At 50.1% G+C, this 22201-nt stretch overlaps 1 protein-coding gene across 1 annotated transcript in view; it reads right to left on the bottom strand.

The window, feature by feature from the left end:
- The window catches only part of Srrm4 (serine/arginine repetitive matrix 4), a 141827-nt gene extending 122257 nt beyond the window's left edge, over positions 1-19570 (bottom strand). The window contains exon 1 of the mRNA XM_026403445.2: positions 19440-19570. Coding sequence (XP_026259230.2) covers positions 19440-19570 — 131 coding nt within the window. The remainder of the gene's footprint in view (positions 1-19439) is intronic.
- Positions 19571-22201: the final 2631 nt, after the last annotated feature.

Below are 22201 nucleotides of genomic sequence, written 5' to 3'. Positions count from 1 at the left end.
GTTGGGCTCCTCCTGCCTCAGCCTCCAGAGCAGCTGAGATTAGAGGTGTGCCCCATGGCAACTGGCTGCTTATTATATTTTTGTAACCAACATTTAATGAGCACTGATGTCCTGCCAGGAGACTGAGCTAAGCACTTTGTCTATCATCATATTTAACCCGCTTCCCAACAGCACTCAGAAAATAGGGCTCCACAGAGGCAGGGTGGCCTCAGGTCAGAACCACAGGTTTTAGAAGCAGAGCTATGTTCTTGTCCTGGCTCTAACATTTTTTAGCTGAGGGCTTCCCAGTAATGGGAATAACAATACATAAAAGCTTCTTCCACTTCCCATGGTTTTTGCTTTCTGAACTTTAAGTTACCGGCAGTCAACCATGGCCAAGATATATTAAATGGAAGATTCCAGAAATAAGCAATTCATACATTTTAAATCATATATCTTTCTGAGTAGCAAGTCAAATCTTATCCCATCCCACTCAATTCTTTGGGGTCCTGATTCATTCCTTTATCCAGCGTTTCTACAGTGTATATGATACCTGCCCGTTCATCACATGGTAGCCAGATCAGTTAATCGATCCACTCTTGTGATAGTGCTCCTGTTCAAATGACCCTTAATTTATAATGGTCTAAAGTCACTGGCAATGGGGTGATTCAAGTTAGAAGCTGTAAAGTGCTTCCTTGAAGCCCAAATGGTTTATGCACCAAGTAGACACCTCACATGGTCACAGAATGTTCCTTGGCAGAAAGGAGTGCTGGGGATTGATTTCAGTGTCCTGAAGGAGTCCTAAGAAAGAGGATGGGAGGTGAAAGGGCATCCTCACCTCTCCCTGTCCCCCAACAGCTAAAGGATCCAATGACTATGGGTGGCGTGAAGCTTCTATTTAGGTTAGGTTCTGGCGGCCGCCTCCATCGCTAGCTGTGTCTTTGAGACATCTCAAGACAAGTACAATTCCATCCAAGGAGGGGCCGGGCATGGCTAGATGACTCGTAGTCACACAATCTCTGTTCCAGTGATAAATACATCTTCTCCGTTCTTCTCTTCTTGACTCTGTTTCCCTAGCAATGCTTCTTTGCACATAGAAACAGTTTAACCCAATGCTGGCTAACGTTCCAATCTGGACTCATCTGAGTGGGGACCAGCAACGTGCCCTCCTTGACCCAGGGCCAGTCCCTGGCAACACAGGGACCACCGATGTCAAGTGCATTGGGAGACTGCACAGCTCCAAGTCCCAGCCCCGCCCTTTCCAGCAACTCCTAATGCAGGGGCAGGAAGAAGAGGCTAAAAATAAGCTGGTGCTCCTCCTTAGCTACGGGTGACAGCCAGTCACCTGGTGATCATTCACTCCTGTCCTTAAGGGGAAGTGTTGGCTTATCCAATAAAACCACTCCAGCCGGGTGGCTGCATGGCCGCACAGCAGTATAGGGTGCTTCTTCCATGGGTGAGGTGTGTTAGACTCCCTTCTCATTTATCATCTCTGATTTTTACAGTCGCCTTGGAAGAAAGTTATCTTCCCCATTTTATAGTTGACAAAATTGAGGCTTGGGGGAATAAAATGTAGCATAGGAGGGGGTTACTTTGACGTCCTGTGCAGAGTATCGGATTCCACATACAGTGTGCAAAGTACAATTGGTCCTGTGTCATGTTACTGTATAATGCGCAGTTCAGAGCAGAGGGGGACAAGCTTCCCAGCTCCCAGTATTATTATTCTCATTATCATTATTATTACCAAGGATTGAACTCAGGGGCACTCGACCCCTGAGCCACACCCCAGCCCTATTTTGTGTTTTATTTAAAGACAGAGTCTCACTGAGTGGCTTAGCTCCTCGCTTTTGCTGAGGCTGGCTTTGAACTCGCGATCCTCCTGCCTCAGCCTCCTGCACCACTGGGATGACAGGCGTGTGCTACCTCACCAGCCTGGCACTATTTTTGATATGTCAAGGATGTGAAGATAAATAATACCTCTCCACCTAGCTTGAAGTATTAGAGCACAACTCAGTACGAAGAAAGTACTTTAAAAATTTAAAACTCTGCAAAAAGGCAAATTATTAATTAACAAGTTGGTTAGTTGATTGACAGGAGTGATGGGCTCTAGAATCGGTGGGATTGGCTTTGGTTTTCTTCATTTGCAGAGTAGAGATGAGAACACCCCTGCCTTGTAGGGTATCGTGAGACTTTACTGAGTTAGTGTATGTGAAGAGGTTAGTATGTTCAGACACTGTGGTGGCTCTTATGATTGTTATTATAAATGACTATTATTTTTCTCATCTATGAAATGGAAAGAAAGAGTCTTTCAGCCCATCTCCTAATGATTTCGTCGTCTGAGAATCTTTAAAAATGCAGTATGCCATGCTGCAGATTAAAAATGTCCCCCTCAGGATGAATCCAGGTAGTACCCAGCTGGGGAGAGAGAGTGCTGGGCTGCCCCGGCTGTCCCTCTGTGTAGTCAGCTCGGGCATTGCTGTGGCCAAAACACCCAGCGAGCACAACTTAGAGGGGGGAATGTTCACTTGGGGCTCGCGGTTTCAGAGGTCTCCGTCCACAGATGGACGACGCCATTGCTCTGGGCGAACATCGTGGGGGAAGAGGTCCAGCTGAGGACAGCTGCTCAGCTCATGTTGGGGTCAGGAAGCAGAGAGGGCGGGAGAAGGGGCCAGGGAAGATGCACCCTTCCAGAACATTCTCCCAGTGACCACCTCCTCTGGCCACACCCCACCTGTCTACAGGTACCACCCAGTCCCTCAAAGTAGGATAGACGGATTAGGTTACAGCTCTCAGGATCCAACCACTTTACCTCTGAGCACCCCTGCTTAGCACAGGAGTTTGGGGGGCGGGGGATACTTCACCTCCAAACCATGGCACAATCCCTTCTGGGTTCCGCCATGACACTCAGGGGCTGCAGTCGAGAGGACGCTGCCCTTGTCCTGCCTCTGAGTCCCACAGCCTCCCAGAGAGAGCTTGTGGGTGCAGGACACCACCTCCCCGACGTGCCTAAAGAGATCATGAAATGTGTCCCCTCCTGCCCCTCCCGATACAATAAAGGGAACACCCGTGCTCTGTCATCACGAAGGCTTTCTTTCTCTTTCTTCCAAGGGTCACCCAGAGTCAACTCCTCCAGCACTCATTGATTCAGCAAATATTGATAGTGCACTTAGTTTGTGCCAAAACTTGAGCTAGAAGCTTTGCCGTTACATGTAGCCAAATCCCTTTATCCTCAACCCCCCACAGAGTGTCTAGCACAGTGCCTGCTGACAGTTCTAAGTAAAGGCATATTGGCCACCGGTTGCAGCCTGAGCCCTGTGTTAGTTGCTTAGGGTATGGAGATAAATAAGACGAAGCCCTCTGGCCAAATATATATACATGCACACACTAATTAACCAGGTCCAGGATTGCTCTTCAATTGCCATTTCTATTCCTCCTCCTCATGGTTTATGTATTTAACAGTAATTATAAGATCTGGTTAGTCACTAACTACCTTCTTTAGCCTTTGGGCAAGTAACATCACCTTTCTGAGGTTCTGTTTTCTCAACTGCAAATGTTGTGAAAAGGGGATCCTATGATGGACATCCAATGAATTTTTTAGTGACGGCAGAAAGACTAGCAGTCACAGCATTGTAGGTGCTTAAGAGTTGGTCCTTGATCTGATCCTTCCAAAAGGATCGCTCCCTTCCCCAGGAAAGCTAAGTAGATAGCACACACACCACCACCGCCCGGTCCTGAACAATGACAGACATCACTAATCGATCAAAGCACTCCGCTACTGATCTCAAAGGGAGCCCCAGAAGCCCAGTGCTTCCTGTAACCACTGCTAATGGATGGTAGCTGGTAGTCTCTATGGAACTTGGCCATTCAACCCCCCACCCACTCAGTTGCAGAGTTCTGTAGCTTGGCTGGTGCTCTGAGGAATGTTTCTTTCATCTCTGAACATTTGACCTGGGTGCTGAGCATAACCTCCTCAGAGACTGAGCTAATGTGAGTCTTAAGCTCAGATGCATTCAGGAGACGGCCGTTAAATGCAGGTTATAATCAATGTGCTCTCATCAGCAAAATTGGCTTCCAGTCTGCTGATATGTTGAATGAACCAGGGCAGTCAATTTTCCTCTCAGGATTATTTTGATACACACACACACACACACACACACACACACACACACAAACACACACCATGCACTCACATCTTAGTATCTTGCTATCAGTACCTTGCAAGCTTGGGTTCGAGTCCTGGTTCCAGTCCCTAGCTGTGTGACCTTGGGTAAGTCACATAATGTCTGTAACTTCAGCTTTCTCATGTGCACACTGGAGGTAATAACAGCACCCAGCCGAGGAAGCTTAAAGGAACCATCACATGTGCAATGGGGTGATATTTGGAGATATTGGTCTATGTGGATCTTTTTTCTCACTGTATTTTTGCATTTCTTTTCTTTTTAATAATTTAAGCAGGCCCTGGGTTCTACCCTTGTTGCCTAAGGGAGGCAAGTGTCAGGGCTGAAAACAGGAAGAATATGAGAGTATTTTAACTTTTTTTTTTTTTTAAACTCAAAGCCCTTCGGGGAAGGGGATTGATAGACTTAGGAGAGAGTCTTGGAGGAACAGAAAGAAGAAAGATTTTTCTGAGTGAAAGATACTGCCTCCAGGCTTGGGGAAAAGAGAGAGAGAGAGAGAGAGAGAGAGAGAGAGAGAGAGAGAGAGAGAGAGAGAGAGAGACAGACACAAATAAGAGCATGGAACCAGAAAGGTGCCCCTTGGTCAGGGATAATGGCCATCTCCATGGGAACATGTATACACTGATAACCAAGGGCCCAAGCTCTGCCCAGCTGGGCAACCTTGGGCAAATAAAATAAATGGTCTGGGCTATATTTTCACTTGCAATACAAGGTGCTCTTTTTAACCACCTGGAAAGGGAGTGTACGGAACTAGACATGGCTGGTGAGTTCTCCTGCTTAGCACGTGTCTATCTCTTTTCCCTGACACGTTCCTCAATATCAGTGATTCGATTCATGCCCCTCTCGGGTGCCAGCTGTGAGTTTATCTCTGGCCAAGAACACATGGCTAACTAGTAGCATGTCTTGTCTCCCGCCTTGCAGGGTTGTTCCTCTTGGTGGATGGGTTGATAATCCTGTTTCTGTGAACACACATCCCAGCTGGATTTGCTGATTCTCCTCCTGAGTGACCACCCAGGGCGGAAGGGAAATGCTAATGCCTCCTCAGCCCATGAGGTTAGCCTCACCTCTGGACAGACCCTTCCTCTTCTACCTGATCCCAGTCTTGAGATCATCCATACACTCGGAAGCAGGAGGATGGTGGCCCTCACCAGTGACATTTCATACCTCAGCTCTGGGTGGATGTTGCCTGGGAAAGAAGGCTGGGGCAGGAAGCCCTCCTGGGTGGTGATCTAACTCCCATCCTTACTAACTAACTCCTGTGGTTGTACGTAAGCAACTTGAGAATGAAGACATTTTTATTAATGATGAGGTTTTGCATATGGTAGAAGCTCAGTGCTCGAGGAAAGCATGGATGGGCAGCTAGAAAGCAGATGTGAGATCCTTTTGCACAAGTTTTTTAAAAAGGATCACGTTAATTGTTGTGATGCTTTGTTTCTGATAAGAATGAATTATATTTTAGAAATATAAAAATCTATAGACAAAAAAATCTTTGGAGAATAAAAGCAAACCTTACGTGGCTGGTAAGTATTTGGAGAAAGAAGTTGGAGTGGGAGATCAAGTTCATCAAGGCTTTATGTCTGTCTGTCTTAGAAAGGAAATTATCTGAGCTACAATTTCTTATCATCAGTTAAATAAATAAGTAAAAAAAAAACCAGTAGGAGGTAGTGAAGAAGGGGAAAGAGTGGATGCTCATTAAAGATGGATGGATGGATGGATGGAAAAGAAGACAGAACAATGGATGCCAGACAAGGGATAGACAATGCATGGATAATGAATAAATGGTTGGATGAATAATGAATGAATTAATCAATTCCTTGATCAGCACATGAATAAAGGGTAAGTGGATGGGTGGATGGATGGATGGATAGATGGAGATGGAGGGATGAATGACAGGTGATAGGTGGATGGATGATTGGTGAATGGATGGATAATGGGTAGACGGATGAGTGGGTGGGTGGATGAATGTGTGGATGGATATATAGGTGGATGGGTGGATGGATGGATGGGTAGATGGTTGGATGGATGGATGAATGGTTGGATGGATGGATAGGTGGATGGATGGATGGATAGGTGGATGGGTGGATGGATGGGTGGATGAATGTGTGGATGGATATATAGGTGGATGGATGGATGGTTGGGTGGGTGGGTGAATGAATGGATGGGTGGATGGATGAATGGATGGATAGATGGATGGATGGATGGATGTGTGGATGGATGGATGGGTGGATGGATGGATGAATGGGTAAGTTGGTAAATGGATGGATGGATGGATGGATGGATGGATGGATGTGTGGATGGGTGGATGGGTGGATGAGTGAATGGATGGGTGGGTGGATGGATGGATAATGGGTGGGTAGATGAATGTGTGGATGGATGTATAGGTGGATGGGTGGATGGATGGGTGGATAGATGGATAGATGGATGGATGGATGGATGTGTGGATGGATGTGTGGATGGATGGATGAATGGGTAGGTTGGTAAATGGATGGATGCATGCATGCATGGGTGGCTGGATGGATGATAGGTGAAGGGTGAATGGAATCAATGCATGGGGGAACAGATCATGAGGGAATAGATGTCAGAGGGGTGAAGAGGAGGACTATGAAACAAGTGCTCAGCAGGCATGAAGACTTGCACGTGTGAGAGGCGTCCAGGACTGCACAATGGGGGCCCCTGAGTGGGTGGATGTGGGGTAGACATTACAATTACCAGTCCCAAGTTTTCACCCAGGACTTATTCTCCTTGTTTCCTCCTCCTTCTAAGGGGAACCTGCTTCCAGGGAGGCTACTCCATTAATACATCATCAAAATGGTGGGTCCCAAAGTAGAGCCAGCGGACAGCCGTTCTGGGCCACCTTCTCTCCCATGCACCACCAGGGCCCTGAGATGGGGCAGAAGGGAGTTACACACAGGAAGACGTCGACAGCTAATCAAACATTTGCTTGTCTTCCTATAGTGCTCCTAATTCTTCTGAACTTTCCTGCCTGTGGCAGGAGATTGGCAGAGTAGGAGTTTCTGATAAGAGTAAGAGTTACCAGTGCAGAATTCCAGCTCTGACATTACCTGCAAGTTTAGGCACATTACTTACCTCTCTCATCTTCTCTCACCTGCAAAATGGAAACTATTGTAGAATCTGACTACCTCAATGTTCAGTGTTGGGCAAATAGTAACTGCTATTCGTAGTTATTGTCAAGTCTTTTGACAGATGAAAATGTTGTAAAATTGACATTCATGAGGTCACTGAGACCAGGGAGTAAATTCTGAGAGTCTGGCTCCTCATTTACTGTGTGACTTTGGGCAAATGTCTTTACCCCACTGAGACTTCTTTTCTTCATCTTCACAATAAAGACTAGAACGCATGAGCTCTGAGGTTGGGAGTTCTCCATCAGGGGTATAATCCCTGTATTTTCTTACACCTCACCCCACACCACCAAGTGGACCCTCCTCTTTTGCCTCTGAGCCTGAATGGCCAAGGTCAGTGTTTCAAAGACCCTTACAGCTATACCAAGAATCCACAACCATTCCAGTTAGGAATTTTTATCCCCCTATTCCAGATGAGGACACCAAGGCTCAGGACAGTGATGTGACTTTCCAAGGACACACACTTAGCACTTGGTGGACTAGAATTCAAACCCAAGCATGCTCACCGGAGAGCCAGGACTCTCCTACCCGGGCAGCACCCCTCCTGCCTGGGCCCACGGCTCACGGTCCCAGAGGTTGGAGGAACTGAGGGGTGGGGACACAGCAGGGACTTTTCCAGGAGTGGGGGGCTTAAACATCGGGGTCCCTGTGTCAGTAGCTTCAGCCTCAATTCCCCTGGAAGGCACCACACACCCCAGGGCACTTAGACCCCAGGGTCCAGCTCCTACCCTCACCACCACCGGGGACCATGTGAGGATGGATCTGTCAAGCTGCTGGGGCAGCTGGTGCTTTGGGGTGCGGACAGGCTCCTCTTTTGAGCGATTGTGTTCGTTTTTCCTCTTTCCTAGAAGCCAGCCCATGGTCCATGGTCTGAATCACTGTGAGGTTAGGCAAGTGACTTAGCGACTCTGGGCTGGATTCCCTCCCTAAAATGAAGACTTGGGGAAGGTGAGACTAGAGTACTCCTAAGGCCACTCCAGCTCTCTTAGATGTCAGGGTGTCCTTTCTTTGGGGAGGGTCACACCTAACCAGGACCCTCTCCGTCCCACAGAATAAAGATTTCCTGTCTCACACTCTCTGTACCTGCTGCCTGGGGCTCGTCCCCCCCAATCTGGTCCAACCAGGGTGGGAACAGGGGGTTTCTTCCTCAAGTCCCTGAGCTCTGGGTTCCTCTTTCAGTTTTCGGCTCCACCCCAATCCCTACACCCCTCCATGGGCACTAAAGGGGATGTCACTCTAGAAGATTCTCCACCCAGAAAAGAGATGCAGGAGCCCCTGGGGGATGCTGCACTTGGACTTAAGAAATATGGGACTTATGTCAGGTTGTTGGACGACCTCAGGCTCCTCATCTGTAAAATGGACATGAAGCTGATGTTCACTGTTACAAGGATTAAATGAGATCAATAGGAATCGTTCAAGAACAGTCACCGCGACAATAATGTCACTATTTCACGCTCTGACTTCGGGCAAATCTTCCCGCCTCTCTGAGCTTCATTTGTCCATTTATAAGAGGAGGATATCAATTTTTTTCACCTTCTTCTCCGAGAAACTCTGAGCAGCGTGGTGTCTTGGGACCGAGTGTCAAGGGACTCATATGTCAGTAATCCCTCTGGGATCCGCTTTCTGCTGCCCCCTGGGATCTGTGAACTGGTGAAGCCGTATCTGAGCTCCTCAAAGGTCCCCACTGTCCCCCCCACCCATTGTGGCTTAGGGACTAGATGCCCCAGGGGACAAAGTGGTTCCTAAGGAGCTGACCCCAGCAGGTGCTGTGAGTAATGTCCTCTCATTCCTGCGGCAAACAACCCTCCACAGGATGACTGTGTTCCTGAGCTCACCCACACTCTGCCAGAGACCTCACCCCTCTTTGGAAGCAGGCTGAGTCCCAGAGTCACCTGCCACCTGGCTGTGGAAGGGAGGCCGGGCAGGGAAGCTGGCCCAACAAAAGCTCCTTATCTTGGGGCAGCCGTGAAACCTGAGCCCAGGAGCAGCCCGAGCTGCTCACCTGCTCTCGGGCACAGGCTGGGTGCAGATGGACACCCCGTCGGGACGGCAGCACACGCCACAGGAGGCTCTGCAGGGCAGGGTGCCATATCTCACCGTGGGGGTGTGGGGTGGCAGGAGAGAGCAGGTGTCTGGTCACCTGAGCTCACCACGAAGTTTAAACAGGAGCCGTGACGTTGGGCAAACAGCGCTCCAGGGAACCAGGGGCTCACCTGGGCTGCCTAAGGCTGTAGACCTGGGGATTCTCCCTCTCCGTGGGTTCAGTGTTCCCGAGTCTGAAAACAGGAGCTGAATTACAGCAATGTATCCTGAGTTTTTTTTTTCTATTTTTTAATCTCAGATTTCTCTTTGTAAGAATTTTGAGAATTAAACCCTCATACATGTGTATTTATTTATAAATTATTATGTGCGTTCTGTTGACCCAGTGTATTATACACATCATAAAACACACCCCTCAGTCCTCCTCTTGTAAAACAAGAGAACTGGATGATCTCTAAAGTCCCTTTAGCGCCACGGTTGCAGGGCGCACTGTAGTCTGGTCTCCTCATCGAGACAATGTGCTTAGAGTTGCATTGTTTCTGTGGATTATTCATTCAACAAATATTTAATTGCCAACCATGAGAGCCACTATATCAGGTGCAAAGACACTGCAAGGAAGAAGACAGATGCAGTCCCTGGCCTCCGTGGTCCAAATGGTTCTCCTGTGAATCAAAAGCAGTCACACTGCTGTTTTTGAATACTGGCAATTGTGTCGGCCCCTGTTTTGCGTTACTATAACAGACGCCTGGGATAATCAAACTTCTAAAGAGAGAAGGTTTATTTTAACTCACGATTTTAGAGGTTTCAGTCCATGGCTGGGTGGCCCCATGGCTTTGGCCTTTGGTAGCACATTATAAGCAGGAGCACCTAATGGAGTGGGACCACTCACCCGGGGCCAGGAAGAAAAAGAGGCTGGTATCCCATAATCCCCTTTGATGGCACGCCCCCAAAGACCTAAAGGCCTTCCACTAGGCCACGCCCCCAAAGACCCAAAGGACTCCCACTAGGCCTTTGGGGAATGCTTAAGACCCAAACTAGAGCAGTCATTGTGCATAAGTATTAGACATGACAGTGGTTCCGACAAAGGAGAAAGCCCTGCAATTGATGGATTCAACCAATGTCAGTTTGGCCCTCTGCCATGTATCAGGTGAGCAAATAGACACAGTTCCTGTCTTCATGATGCCTGGCCTATTAGGAAAGATTAATGACCCATGAATCAATATGAGCTACAAACATGTTGAGAACAGGGTAAAAAGCAAGTCTGTCCTGGAGGGTGTGACCTAGTCGGCAGCAGTCCCCCAGGAAATGGCATTTGAGCTGAGATCTGAAAGTGGGATGGGTTTAAACTAGGCACCAGGGGGAGGGCAAGCTTTCTGGTAGCATGTGCAAAGTTCCTGTGGCAAGAAGGAATATGGGAAATTTGGTAACTGAAGTGAATGGGATGCAGGTAGGAGAGGGGCAGAGCGGGTGGCATTTTAAAAATCATCTTGAGAATCTGGGCAGGAGATGGACCATGAAGAGAATCATAGCTCTGGATGCTGAGAAGCAGTGAATGCAGGAGAGATTAGAGGACCTGCCTTGATTTTAAAGAGGGTCTTCTGGCTGTATGTGGAGATGGGGGCGAAGGATAGAGACGGTGCTACAACTGTGATGGGCCTGAGATGGGACTGTCACACTGGCAATTGCCGAAGTTGATGGGACCGAAGACAAGATGAGCAAAACAAAACAAGCCACCCACAATTTAGAATGCAGACTCCAGGGACAGGAAGTGTAGCCATGAGACAAGAACATACTTGGAGGTCAGGCGTGGTGGCACATGCCTGCCATCCTGGCTCAGGAGGCTGAGGCAGGAGGATTACAGGTTCAAAGCCAGCCTCAGCAACTCAGTGAGGCCCTAAACCACTTAGTGAGAACTTGTCTCAAAGTAGAAAATAAAGGGGGCTGGGGATGTGGCTCAGTGGTTGAGCCTCCCTGGGTTCAATTCTTGGTACCAAAAAAAGAACATTCTTGCATGCGGGCATTCAGGCAGACCTGAATTCAGGTCCTGGTTCCATCACAGATGAACCATGTGGCCTTGGACAAATTGCATCCCACCTCCCTGGTCTCAGTGTTTCCTCTGCAAAATGGACTGTACCATTTGAGAAGAGAACTCTGATTTCTCATCCAGTTCTGACTCATCTGCCTTGTGTCCTTGTGCAAGCCATGCCTACTCTCTGACCCTCAGTCTCCTCCTCTGTCCTGCAGTTGCTGTGAGGTTGGAACCGGATCACAGGTAGAATGTGCTTAGCACAGGGCTGAGCACAATAGTCACATGCATTTGGCACACACGTTCCCACCACGGGTGAGTGTGGACATACACCATGAGTACAGATGCTTCGGGCCCAGATGGCACCTCTGTTCTTGCAGGAGACTAACTGTCTTGTAAAATTCCAGGACACTCACCTGAGCTTCATTTTAATGAAGCCAGAGAATAGTGAACTGTTGGTGTCCCTGCTCCGTAAATCCGCCAGCGGGATCCAAGCCCTGGGAACCCAACAAACGGGGGATTCTCCTGATGAGAAATATTCATGTGCAGAGATCTTCATATTTGTTTTGAACAGCCCCACGCAGACACGGATGGCTTAATGACTGTTTTAGGGTTCGGCATTGTCCCTGTATTTGGTTTGGCTTTGTCTTGGTGACATCTTAATTCAGTGTTTTATTTCACGGATTTCCGCACACAGGCTGTGGCATATGGGGAGCTCCCTCAGCAAAATTGTAAACGGGGGTTGGGGGGATGGGGAGAGAGAGAGAGAGAGAGAGAGAGAGGGAGAGAATAGACTATAGCTCCAAGGTGTGCAGTGAGGACCTCAGGTATGGGCCTGGGTTTGTACCTATGGGGACGAGAGAGAGAGAGAGAGAGAGAGAGAGAGAGAGAGAGAGAGAGAGAGAGAGAGAGAGCAAACTCCAGCTTCTGTCATGGGCACAAAATTTATTACTGCCATCTGAAAGTCTAAACATTGTCTTTTTCAATTTCTCGATCCGATGGATCATAATCAGAGGGATTGTAAATTCCATGCTTGTCCTTAGCATATGGAGGGGTCCTGCTAGGCTTCCGACTCTCTTGTTCAAAGATGGCAGTGTGAGAGTCAGGGGAGGGGAACGGAGAATATCAGATCAGACCCAGGACCCTGACCCAGAGGACAGGAGCCCCCTGAGAACCTAGGAGCTGAGGACCTAGGAAGTCCTTAGCAGGCTAGTAAGACCCCACTGGATCTAGTTCCTACTACATCTTAGGAGTCATCGCCTGCACTCCTCCCTGCTTCAGCTACACTGCCTCCTTACTATTGCCCAAATACCCCAAACTAACTTCTACCTCAGGACCTTTGCACTGGCTCTTCCCTCTGTCTCACTTCCCCCCGCCCCCAGTTATCCTTTAAGCGTGCTCCCTCCCTTCATCCAGGTTCTGACCCCTCCCTCAAACAAAGCAGCCCCCTTTCTCTCTCTTTGCCCCAGTTCCCCATGAGTTATGTTTACAGCTTTCCTTGCCCCCAGCTCTTCTATTATTTCACTATTTGGTTCTTCTCTTATGGCCTTCCCTCCCTGCCCCCCTACACAATGTCGGGATGTCCCCCTGGTCACTCGCTGCTGTATTGAGTCATAGGTCAACAAAACTGTCGAGTGAGTGAATCAGTGAAGGAGTGGATTAGAATATGACCGGATGTTTTTAGCCAGAGGCAGCTTCTTCCACGTGGGGCTTTCATTCTTCTGTGGTTAACTGTTCCTCCGACATTTGTGGGTTCACTGCCATCCCCCCATCAACCGTCGTTACTCAAGGAATGAGGCTGGATTTCATATTAGCTGCAGCTGGACCGTGAAGCCTGAGAGACTTAACAGCCCACGCCGGAGACCACGGGCAGGGAGGTTGGAAAGCTGATGTCACGTGCCGTCCCTTCCCACCGCACCTTGTCTTCACCACCGAAGAGTCCCCCGTGGGTAACCCCATCCAGATACTTAAATGGGAGGAGAAATGGGCTCCGAGAACCTACCGGGTGCAAAGACCTTGTTTATTCTGACCGTTCCTGGCGTTGGTGGATGACAATTGGTGAAATAAAAAGAATCGTGCCCATTTTACAGATCAGACAACTAAGGGTAACCGTGGGACCTTAAGCAGAGGACTCCATGCCTCCCAGACGCATCTCCCTCCTCTGTTTTCCTGCTTTCCCGTCCTCATTCCCACCCACTTTAAGACATCTGCCTCCTACCCGAGCCACTGTGTCTATGTTGGCCGCTAAATTCTGAAGCCCTTCGAGGGACAGCAAGCGTTTCCTTCAACTTTTTCCCTGTGATAGGCCTGGCACGTTGGAAGAATGAAAGCCACAATTTATTATTAATAACCAGCGCTCACTCGGATGGAGTCCTTCCTAGGTGCCAAGGCACTTTCCATAAAGGACCTCAGTCAGTCCTCTGAAGGGCTCTTGGGGGTGCTTGCTATTATTAGCCCCATTTTATGGATAAGGAGACTGAGACTGAAAAGAACCAGTGGTTTGCCAAAAGTCTCCCAGCCGTTTGGTGTTTGCAAAAGGGTAACAGGAAATACTCCTCTGGATTGGTTTCCCTATGGGGGCGGGGGGATCTTTCAGGGTTTTTAGGGAGCTCTGCAGATCTCCAGCGGTGGCTCTTGAGGAGATTCCAGAATCATATTTGGAAGTGGATAGAGGCTATTGGGGGAAGTTGAGAGGTGAGGCCAGGGGGCTGAGCAGCACCACAACCCCAGCCCAGGAGGTGAGGGGCTGAGCCCTCTAGGTGACCCATGTCAGGGCAGCCTTGGATGGAGTTCCTATGCGCCGGGCACTGGTCACGCTCTGTATGTGAATAATTTCATTCACTCCTCATCACCACCCATGAGAACAATATTTCACAGATGGGCAGGCCAAGGCACAAAGGAGCCAAGTGACCAGCAAGTCCCAGAGCTAGGACATGGCAACACAGGACCCGAGCCTGGGTAGATCTGACTTAGGGGCCCAGGTCTCTCCTCCCTCTGTTTCCCCCATCTCAGAAATACCCGCTCACACCTCACACACACTCGGGGTCACAAAACATTAAAGAGCCCGGGTTTGGCTGAGCCCTGAGAAGTCTTCTACCTCCGGGGAAGGTAAATCCAGCCACTCTAGAGGAAGAATAGTTTTAAAATATAGGGTGCCTCGGCAGCAGGCCCAGCGCGCTCATAAAGCAGGCTTCTCTCCTAGTTACGGGAATTAGGATTTGGGGGCTGCTCCCTCTATGTGGTGTCCTGCAGTGGGGGTGCGATCAGGTAGCATTGAGTCGGACCCCCTGCGCTCCTATCAGCTGACATGTCTTCTTGCAGAGCCAGACAGACATCTCCATCTAGGGAGCCTCATTCTGACGCTAGGCAAGTGGAATGCATTTGTAGTGTGTGTGTGTCTTTCGGGTGGCATTGATCTGGAGGTGGGGCTGGGAGGGGGGCCTCATCTGTGGCCGGATCTGGACCACGTGTTCTTATCAATCGATGCATCCAACGTTCAGTGAGCATCTACCACACCCTAGTTCTCTGAGAAGGCGCGTTTGCCAAGGGAACACAGTAGAATGTTAAAAGTGACCCCTTCACCAGCCCCGGGGCCCCGTTCAACAAATTTCACCTTTCAGACACAGAAAGGTTTGGCCCAAACAATAACACTCTCCTCCCAGAGAAAAGCACTTATTCGTGGCCAGGGCAAGCATTCTCCGTGACCTTTGGTGCCTTGGTCCTTAACCACAGGCTGTCAGGGAAGTGGCTTCCAAATGCCCCTCACCCTGCTCCCAGGATGGAGTCAGCACAAATGTGCTAACTGATCTCTCCGCACCAAGGGGCGTCTCCCATTAAATGGTTCAAAGGCATTTTTTTTCCCCTGCCTTACAGTTTGGCCATCTTTCCCTTGATGCAGTAAAAGCTCCAATCGTTTGGAATTTATGATCCTTTGGACAGGGACTGGGCTGAGGTCTGCTTCTGGACAGTTCTGCATGGAAAGGATTTTCGAAGAAAATGAGCAGCTTGCCAGAAGAATTGTAAAGGGATGCTCACTGCCTCAGAGGGTGTCCCTGTTCTAGCCCTTTAAGAACACTCACAGATCCACAAACTTTCTTATGCTAATTTCAAATGATTTTTCCATGTTCAGTTGGTCCCCAGCGACCACCAGTCGTCGATATGATGACTGGGATTTCAGCTGCCTTCAAACACTCGGTTTGCCCTGAGCCGAAACTTCTTAGGTACAAACTTTTTTCGGCTAAGCAATCAACAAAGGGAATTAAGTCAGCGCCAGGCAGCAGGATGGCCCTTCGTTGGTGGGGATAAAAGAGGGGTCCCTCTGCACTGAAGGTAGCGTGCGGATTCCCTCTGGCTTCCCTACAAGTTGGCATTGTCCTAGTTTGCCTGTGGGTGACCCTCATTGTGGCTCACCTGCAATGGTCCCTTTCAGATTTTTCCATCCTGCAAAAAATAATAATTATGAACAACGTCCCTTTCCTTCTTAAAGACTTCTTGCTATGTACTCTAAGTTATGTGATCACCGTAAATTCGACAAAACTCAGGGATTAAAACTGGGATGATTTTTTTTTCCGGACAGTTAGAGCTTTATGGGTCTATCCTATACAAATCAAAAGAATGGTCCATACGGATGTTGGACCAAACAATCCAGAATCCAAATACTTCACTATTCTCCACCCTGTTTCTGAAATAGTCAGACCCCACCCCCCCACACTACCTGTGTGTTAATTAATTCTTATCTCAATGCAATTAAAACTTTGAGATTAGCCGGGCGTGGTGATGCACACCTGTCATCCCAGCGGCTCAGGAGGCTGAGGCAGGAGGATCGTGAGTTCAAAGCCAGCCTCAGCAAATTAGAGAGGCCCTAAGCAACTCAGTGAGACCCTGTCTCTAAATAAAATACAAAGTAGGGCTGGGGATGTGGCTCAGTGGTTGTGCACCCCAGAGTTCAATCCCTACTACCAAAACAAACAAACAAAAAACCTTCAAGATGTTGATGGTCAGCATTATTCGAGGAAGACATGGAAAGGCGTATGCAACACAATACCTAGGAACAGTTGATTTCTCGTTAGCCCTGTAAGCTTTGTTACAGAACCCAGGTCTACTAAACAAACACTGTGTGCTGCACACCAGAGGGAGGGCTTTACCAGCTTCAGTCCTCCTCTCCCTCCATCTAGGGTGCCAACTCTTACTACTTCTGCTTTCAAACTGACAAACCGGCTCAGCCAGGTAGAGCTACTTGTTCAGGATGCTCAGTAAGTGATAGAACCAGGACCGGATTCCAGGCTGTCTTATGTTCCAATCAGTTTCTTAACCACGATGATAGACCGTCTCCCGCTCTGCTATACTGTTCTGACATTTGAGTCAGACATCTGCTTGCAATTGGATACATGATAAAGCTGTTCCTCATCAAGTATGTCTCATGGAGGGGGGGGGAGGAGGGAGGAGGGGGGAGGGAGCAGGGGGGAGGAGGGAGGAGGGAGGAGGGAGGGGCTGAGGGGCTTCTGCTGGAGCGGATGTGATGGATGCATGTTTCTGTGAGATCAACAAATGGATCCTATACTTCTATCCTGGTGCTCAATTATCTTCGGAAGAGACACTTAAAACATCCTGGGGAAGCTCATTCAGGGGGAAATATTAAACAAATACAAAGTGTGCACCTAACAGGACTGGGTTCCCCGGCCCCTCCTCCATCTCCCTGCAGACAGCTCTACTTGTGCGGATCTGCTGACTGTGAGCTGGGTTTGAGTCATGGAACTCAACAACATCTCTGATGAGAATGAGTCTCTAGATTTTCTCTGAAAAACAGTCACTGGGGGGCGGGGGCAACTGATGCCAGTGTCTCCGTCCTTTTTTCCTCCTAAGAACTCTGCTTTGGCACACCTGGTGCTTTTAAGTTTAAGTCACTACAGAACACCGGAAAGGAAGTAGAAACTGACCATCCCTGGAGGCGGCTGCTGGGGTGAGGTTTGAGAGCCCATCTTATGAAAAGACAGCTCAATCCCAGCCTTGAACACAAGCCTCGCATGCTCCCTGTCCCACCCACACCAAGAAAAACACCCATAAAACTGGGATCTGTTCCACAGAGAGGCCACGCCTGTTACGGAAGTATTAAACAGGATCCTCCTAGCATGACATACATCAAGGGCTTGGAGCTCAGACTTGAACCTCAGGAGAGAGGAGACCCAAGACATTAAAAGAAACCCAGAGAGAAATGAAAACAGGGGCATATGTGGGAGCTGTTGTAAAAGGTCTCAGACAGATTAAATCAGAATTATCTCAAAGCCACCGAAAGCAGGAGGGTTCGGGACACTGGGTAGAAAATTTATGTGATTGACACGACGACCAAGAAAAAGGCATGTTAGTCCCAGCCAGACAAAACAAGGAAGTACTAAGGGAGGTAGACAGGGACATGCTCTTCTGAATTAGAGCCCCATCAGGAATCTGCTTCCTTCACTCCCCGCCCCCTTGCTCCTAAAATAGATGAGAAACTCTGGACCAAATGCCACACTTGGAGTTTCCAATCAAAATCCCCGAGTCCCTCCTACAAGGGCATAATCTTTGGCCAGTGCAGCATCTGATTTGCCAACTGTAGATACACTCCAAAGGTGGATCGGATGGCAGAGAACCAGGAAGATAAAACTGCTGACGTCAAAACTCTCTACAAAGAACCTCTTCTGGAGCAGGGAAACGTCAGCTTTTAATGGCATTTGGCCTTATTGTTCCCCTTCTCCAGCCTGACAGTGGCTTCCCCCTTCCTCTCCTCTGCAAATACTATCTGCCGCTTGAAGCCTGCTGCACTGGCCCATCGTGTTTCTTGGTCACCCGGTCCCAACAGGGGACATCCATTTTTTTTTTTTCTAAAGACTTATCTGAGCTTCTATCCGACTAGAGGAAAGTTCTGCAGTATGGGTTTTATTTTTGCAGGTGTGATTCCCCGTCGACCCCATACCTACTGCAAAGTTCAGATCGAGTTGTCCCAGAACAAGCCTTCTGTCCAAAACACTTTCTCAAACATGTTTTCAATCTACTCCCTAATGTCGCCTGCCAGGATTAATAAATCCACCAAGTGATCCCCCCTGGCCCGCTTCTTCCTTTTTTTGCCCGCCAAACCGCACACCCAACACTAGCAAAAGAGGAGTTTGCATCCTGCCTTGATTCTCCCTGACAGAGGGCACAGCCTTCTTCCTTTCATTCTCAAAACTCCTCTAAATGGAATGACTTATCAAAAGAAGAGGGGGGTTTCTCTGTCTTGGAACGCTTGGGTTCTCCCCAGCACCCTCATCTCTTCACCCCACATCTTGTTCTGCCTCTTTCTGCCTTTCATTTCTTCCCCTTTCTCCTCCTGGATCATTTTATTTTATTTTATTTTATTTTCCACGACTCCAGGATCTGCTACTATCCCTGAGTTCAAAGCAATCAGCGACTTTTTGAAAAACCAAATAAAAGATTTCAGAAGACTCCTCCCTGACTCCCCGAGCTCAGAATCCCAGTTTTGGATGCTGGGGAGGAGAGAATTTGGTGGCGGCAGCAGCAGCAGCAGCAGCAGCACTGGCGGCCCAAAAGGCGTGGAGGAGGGTGCTGTTTTGGGTGTATTTGAGGGAACAACATATGGGATTTTTGTCAAAACGCTCAGAGCTCCCTGGTTTCTGAGCTGAGGACAGCAATGTGCGGCTACCTTTGCCCAGGGTTCCAGCCGGTTCACCCCTCACCTTGCCCAACATTCCCCAATCACCCCCTATCCACCATTCCTTTGGCCCCTGCCCTCTGAGCTCTGTGATACCAAGAAAAGTTTTTCAGTCAAGTCATACCCCAGCCGCACCGCCCACCCTAAGAAAGCAAAAAATCTCTTGCATAGGAGCAATAGGGTCCGTGCAGCGTCTGTCCCCAAAGAATCCCCGTCCCTCTCACATGCTTCTTCCTCAACACGAGCAATTAGTTCCCATGTTCCAGCGGGAGACACCGAGTAGTGACAGGAAGAGACAGCGCAGCTGCCTGCATCCACCCCTCACCGCTCCGGGGCACAGGCCAGAAAGGGGGACCTGCCGGGGTCTCCCCTCTGAAGAACGAGGTCCTTACCTTGGCAGCGGCTTGCGGGCAGTGATACTTGCAACAATGATGCTCTCGGGACGCGGGGTGGCCACCGCTTTGAAGGTTCCTCGCCAGAACTTCTCAAAAAGCTGCTTCTCGCCCTGCTGAACGCTCGCCATAGCCGACCCCAAGGGGCCCGCGGGGCGCCCGGGCGCTGTCCGAAGTGCTGAAACGTGGCTTCCAAACGGGGGCGCAGCCGGCTCCGGGCGCTGTCCGCGGGAAAGCCAGAGGGGTGGGGTGGGAGGATCGGAGTTCGGGGCGGGGGATGGGGCGCCCGGGTCTGGACCGGCAGCGGGGCCAGAGGGCTCGTCCGCCGGCTTTCGTCGCCTTCTGGGCTGGCTCTGGGCTGCGCTCCCAGCTCGCAGGGCTGCGCAGCCCGGGCAGGGCCAGCAGGGCCGGCTTCCTCGGCAGCGCTGGGAGAGCAGAGGCGACCGGGTCGTCCGGGTGTGCGTGCGCGTGTGAGCTCCGGCGCGCCCGGGTTTTGTCTCTCGCACAATGTGACGTTGGAAGAGGAGGCTGGTCGCGCGAGCTGCACTTGCCTCCCCCCCTCTCTCTCCCTCCCTGTCTCTCCTCCTTCCCACCCACCCCCTCCTCCTCCTCTGGCTCAGCCTCCTGCCGCCATCTGCATAACAAAAGCCCGCAGGTCTTGGGAGGAGAAAGGGCGGGGCGTGCGCCTGTCACCAAGGCCCCGCGGCCACGGAGTTGCAGCGCTGACCCTACTGTGAAGCTGTCCCCCACCCCGGGCTCAGCCAGGCAGGGAATCCTGCTTCCCGGCTCTTTCTCCTCCTCCATCATCGTGGGCCTACCCTCCCCCCACACACCATACTTTCCTCGTGCACCCCCGAGGCTCGGCCACCTCCCTTCCCAGCCCCTTCCCAAGTCTTGCAGTGATCTCCTATGGAAGGGCCCAGTGAAAAACTTCACCGATTCGCTCAGGCCAGCCTGCCCCCTTCGCTGCTGGGAGGGACCGCCCAGGCCCCGCAAAGGGGGTCCCTGGCGTTCCTCTGTGCGCCCGGGGGCCGAGAGATCTCCACCACCCAGAAAGTGCCATTTAATGGACAATCCGTCACCAATTCGGCTTCTCGCCATCTGCCGAGCCGGCCCCCACCCGCAGAGGGGCGCAGCGCTACATCTGTGCCTGGGGCGCGGCAAAGGGGATCTCCTTTGTGCCTCTCAGCCAGCCTGCCCAACGTCCCCGCTGCCGAAGCCTTCCCAAGGAAGGGGACCCCTCCCACACACACACTTTCCACTTCTGGGGAATTCGGGGAGCATCCGCTTTTCGGGGGAAAAAGGGATCGTTTTGTAAAAGAAAGAGCTAAAAGGGGGAGAGTTTGGGGCGGGGTCTGGGGACTCCAAGGGAACAGTAACTTTTCGGGCTCTCCTCCCCCATCTTCTACCCCTCCCTCCCGCCCTTCCAACCTAATCCCAGCAAATGGTGCGGCTTTGGGATCTCAAACTCCAGACGCATAGAATCTGGGCTGAATTTTTCTTGCTTTCTTAGGTTGTTGTTGTTGTTGTTGTTGTTATTATTATTATTATTATTAAAAGAGGTGATCTTTGCGGGACCCCTTAGCCCATCTCTCTCGAATCTCTCCTCCCTCCCATCCCTGGGCTGGAAACTCTTGGAGGCGGGCTTTGTTGAGTCTTACAGGCCTCCAAGGACCCGGCACCCGGTCCCGGCCACAGCGGGAACAAACCTATGATTCTTGCTGATACTGGTAACCGTGGGGACAGAGCGAAGGGCAGGGACACCAATGTGAACTTCAGAAATTATTTGAAAGGGAACGGGAGCTAAACAGGGGGATGAGGCTAAGAGGAAGAGAGGATAAGATGGGGACAAGAGAAGCAAGAACCCCGGAGTAAGAGTATCCCTCTGGAAGAACACACACGTCTGGGTCGGTGTGCATTGTTTGTGGGGCTGAGGAGGAGTGCCCAGAGCGCAGTCTGCTCGGCAGTGACCCCTTCTGGTCGACAGCTAGAGGTGCACTGACGGCCTTTTTAGTGGGTAGCGGCTTCCTGGTGGTGCAGTTGGGCTGGGATACTTGGAGGTGGCGGAGAGTGAAGAGGAGGTTCGCTCCTGGCCTCCCTCTTGATCCCCACCCCATGCTGCAAACCCCCCATTCCTCGATTGCCCTCAAGCCCTGTTTTCCACCTGCAGTTCATGTCACTTTAAATGCAGTAGCCTGGGATATTTAAAAAACGATCCTTAGTCATGACAATGGGGGGTCTGCCCTGAGTCACTTGCGGGAGATAGGTGGGATCCTCCTCCCACGAAGTCAATCAACCTCTCCCAGCTGTGTTTCTGTTCTTAATTCCTAGAGGGTTGTCAAAGCTCCCAGGTGCACACCATTCCCTCCTCAGAACCCCACGGCAGGCAGCTCAAGTGGGAGCTTTTAAAGATGAGGAAGTGGAGCCAGGGAGGTGGCTGCACACCTGTAATCCAATACAACCCGGGAGGCTGAGGCAGGAGGATCCCAAGTTCGAGGCCAGCCTCAACAGCGTAGCAAGCCTCTAAGCCACATAGGCCGGGTCTCAAAATTAAAATAAATCAATCAAAGGGACCTAAAAAGACAGTTTCTGCTTTTGCTTGGGGGTGGGGCCAGGGGATACTACACACTGGCATGCAAAACCACCCGATACCAACGGGCAAAGTACTCCTTGGTGTTGAGCCTTCTAGAGTTGGGAGTCTCCTGCAATAAACTCACTTTCCTGTGCTTCAGTTTCTTCATCAGTAACATGAAGAAGCTATG

Source organism: Urocitellus parryii, chromosome 3 (assembly GCF_045843805.1).
Source record: "Urocitellus parryii isolate mUroPar1 chromosome 3, mUroPar1.hap1, whole genome shotgun sequence".
NCBI classification, from domain to species: Eukaryota; Metazoa; Chordata; class Mammalia; order Rodentia; family Sciuridae; genus Urocitellus; species Urocitellus parryii.
This window is presented reverse-complemented; position numbering and strand designations above follow the sequence as displayed.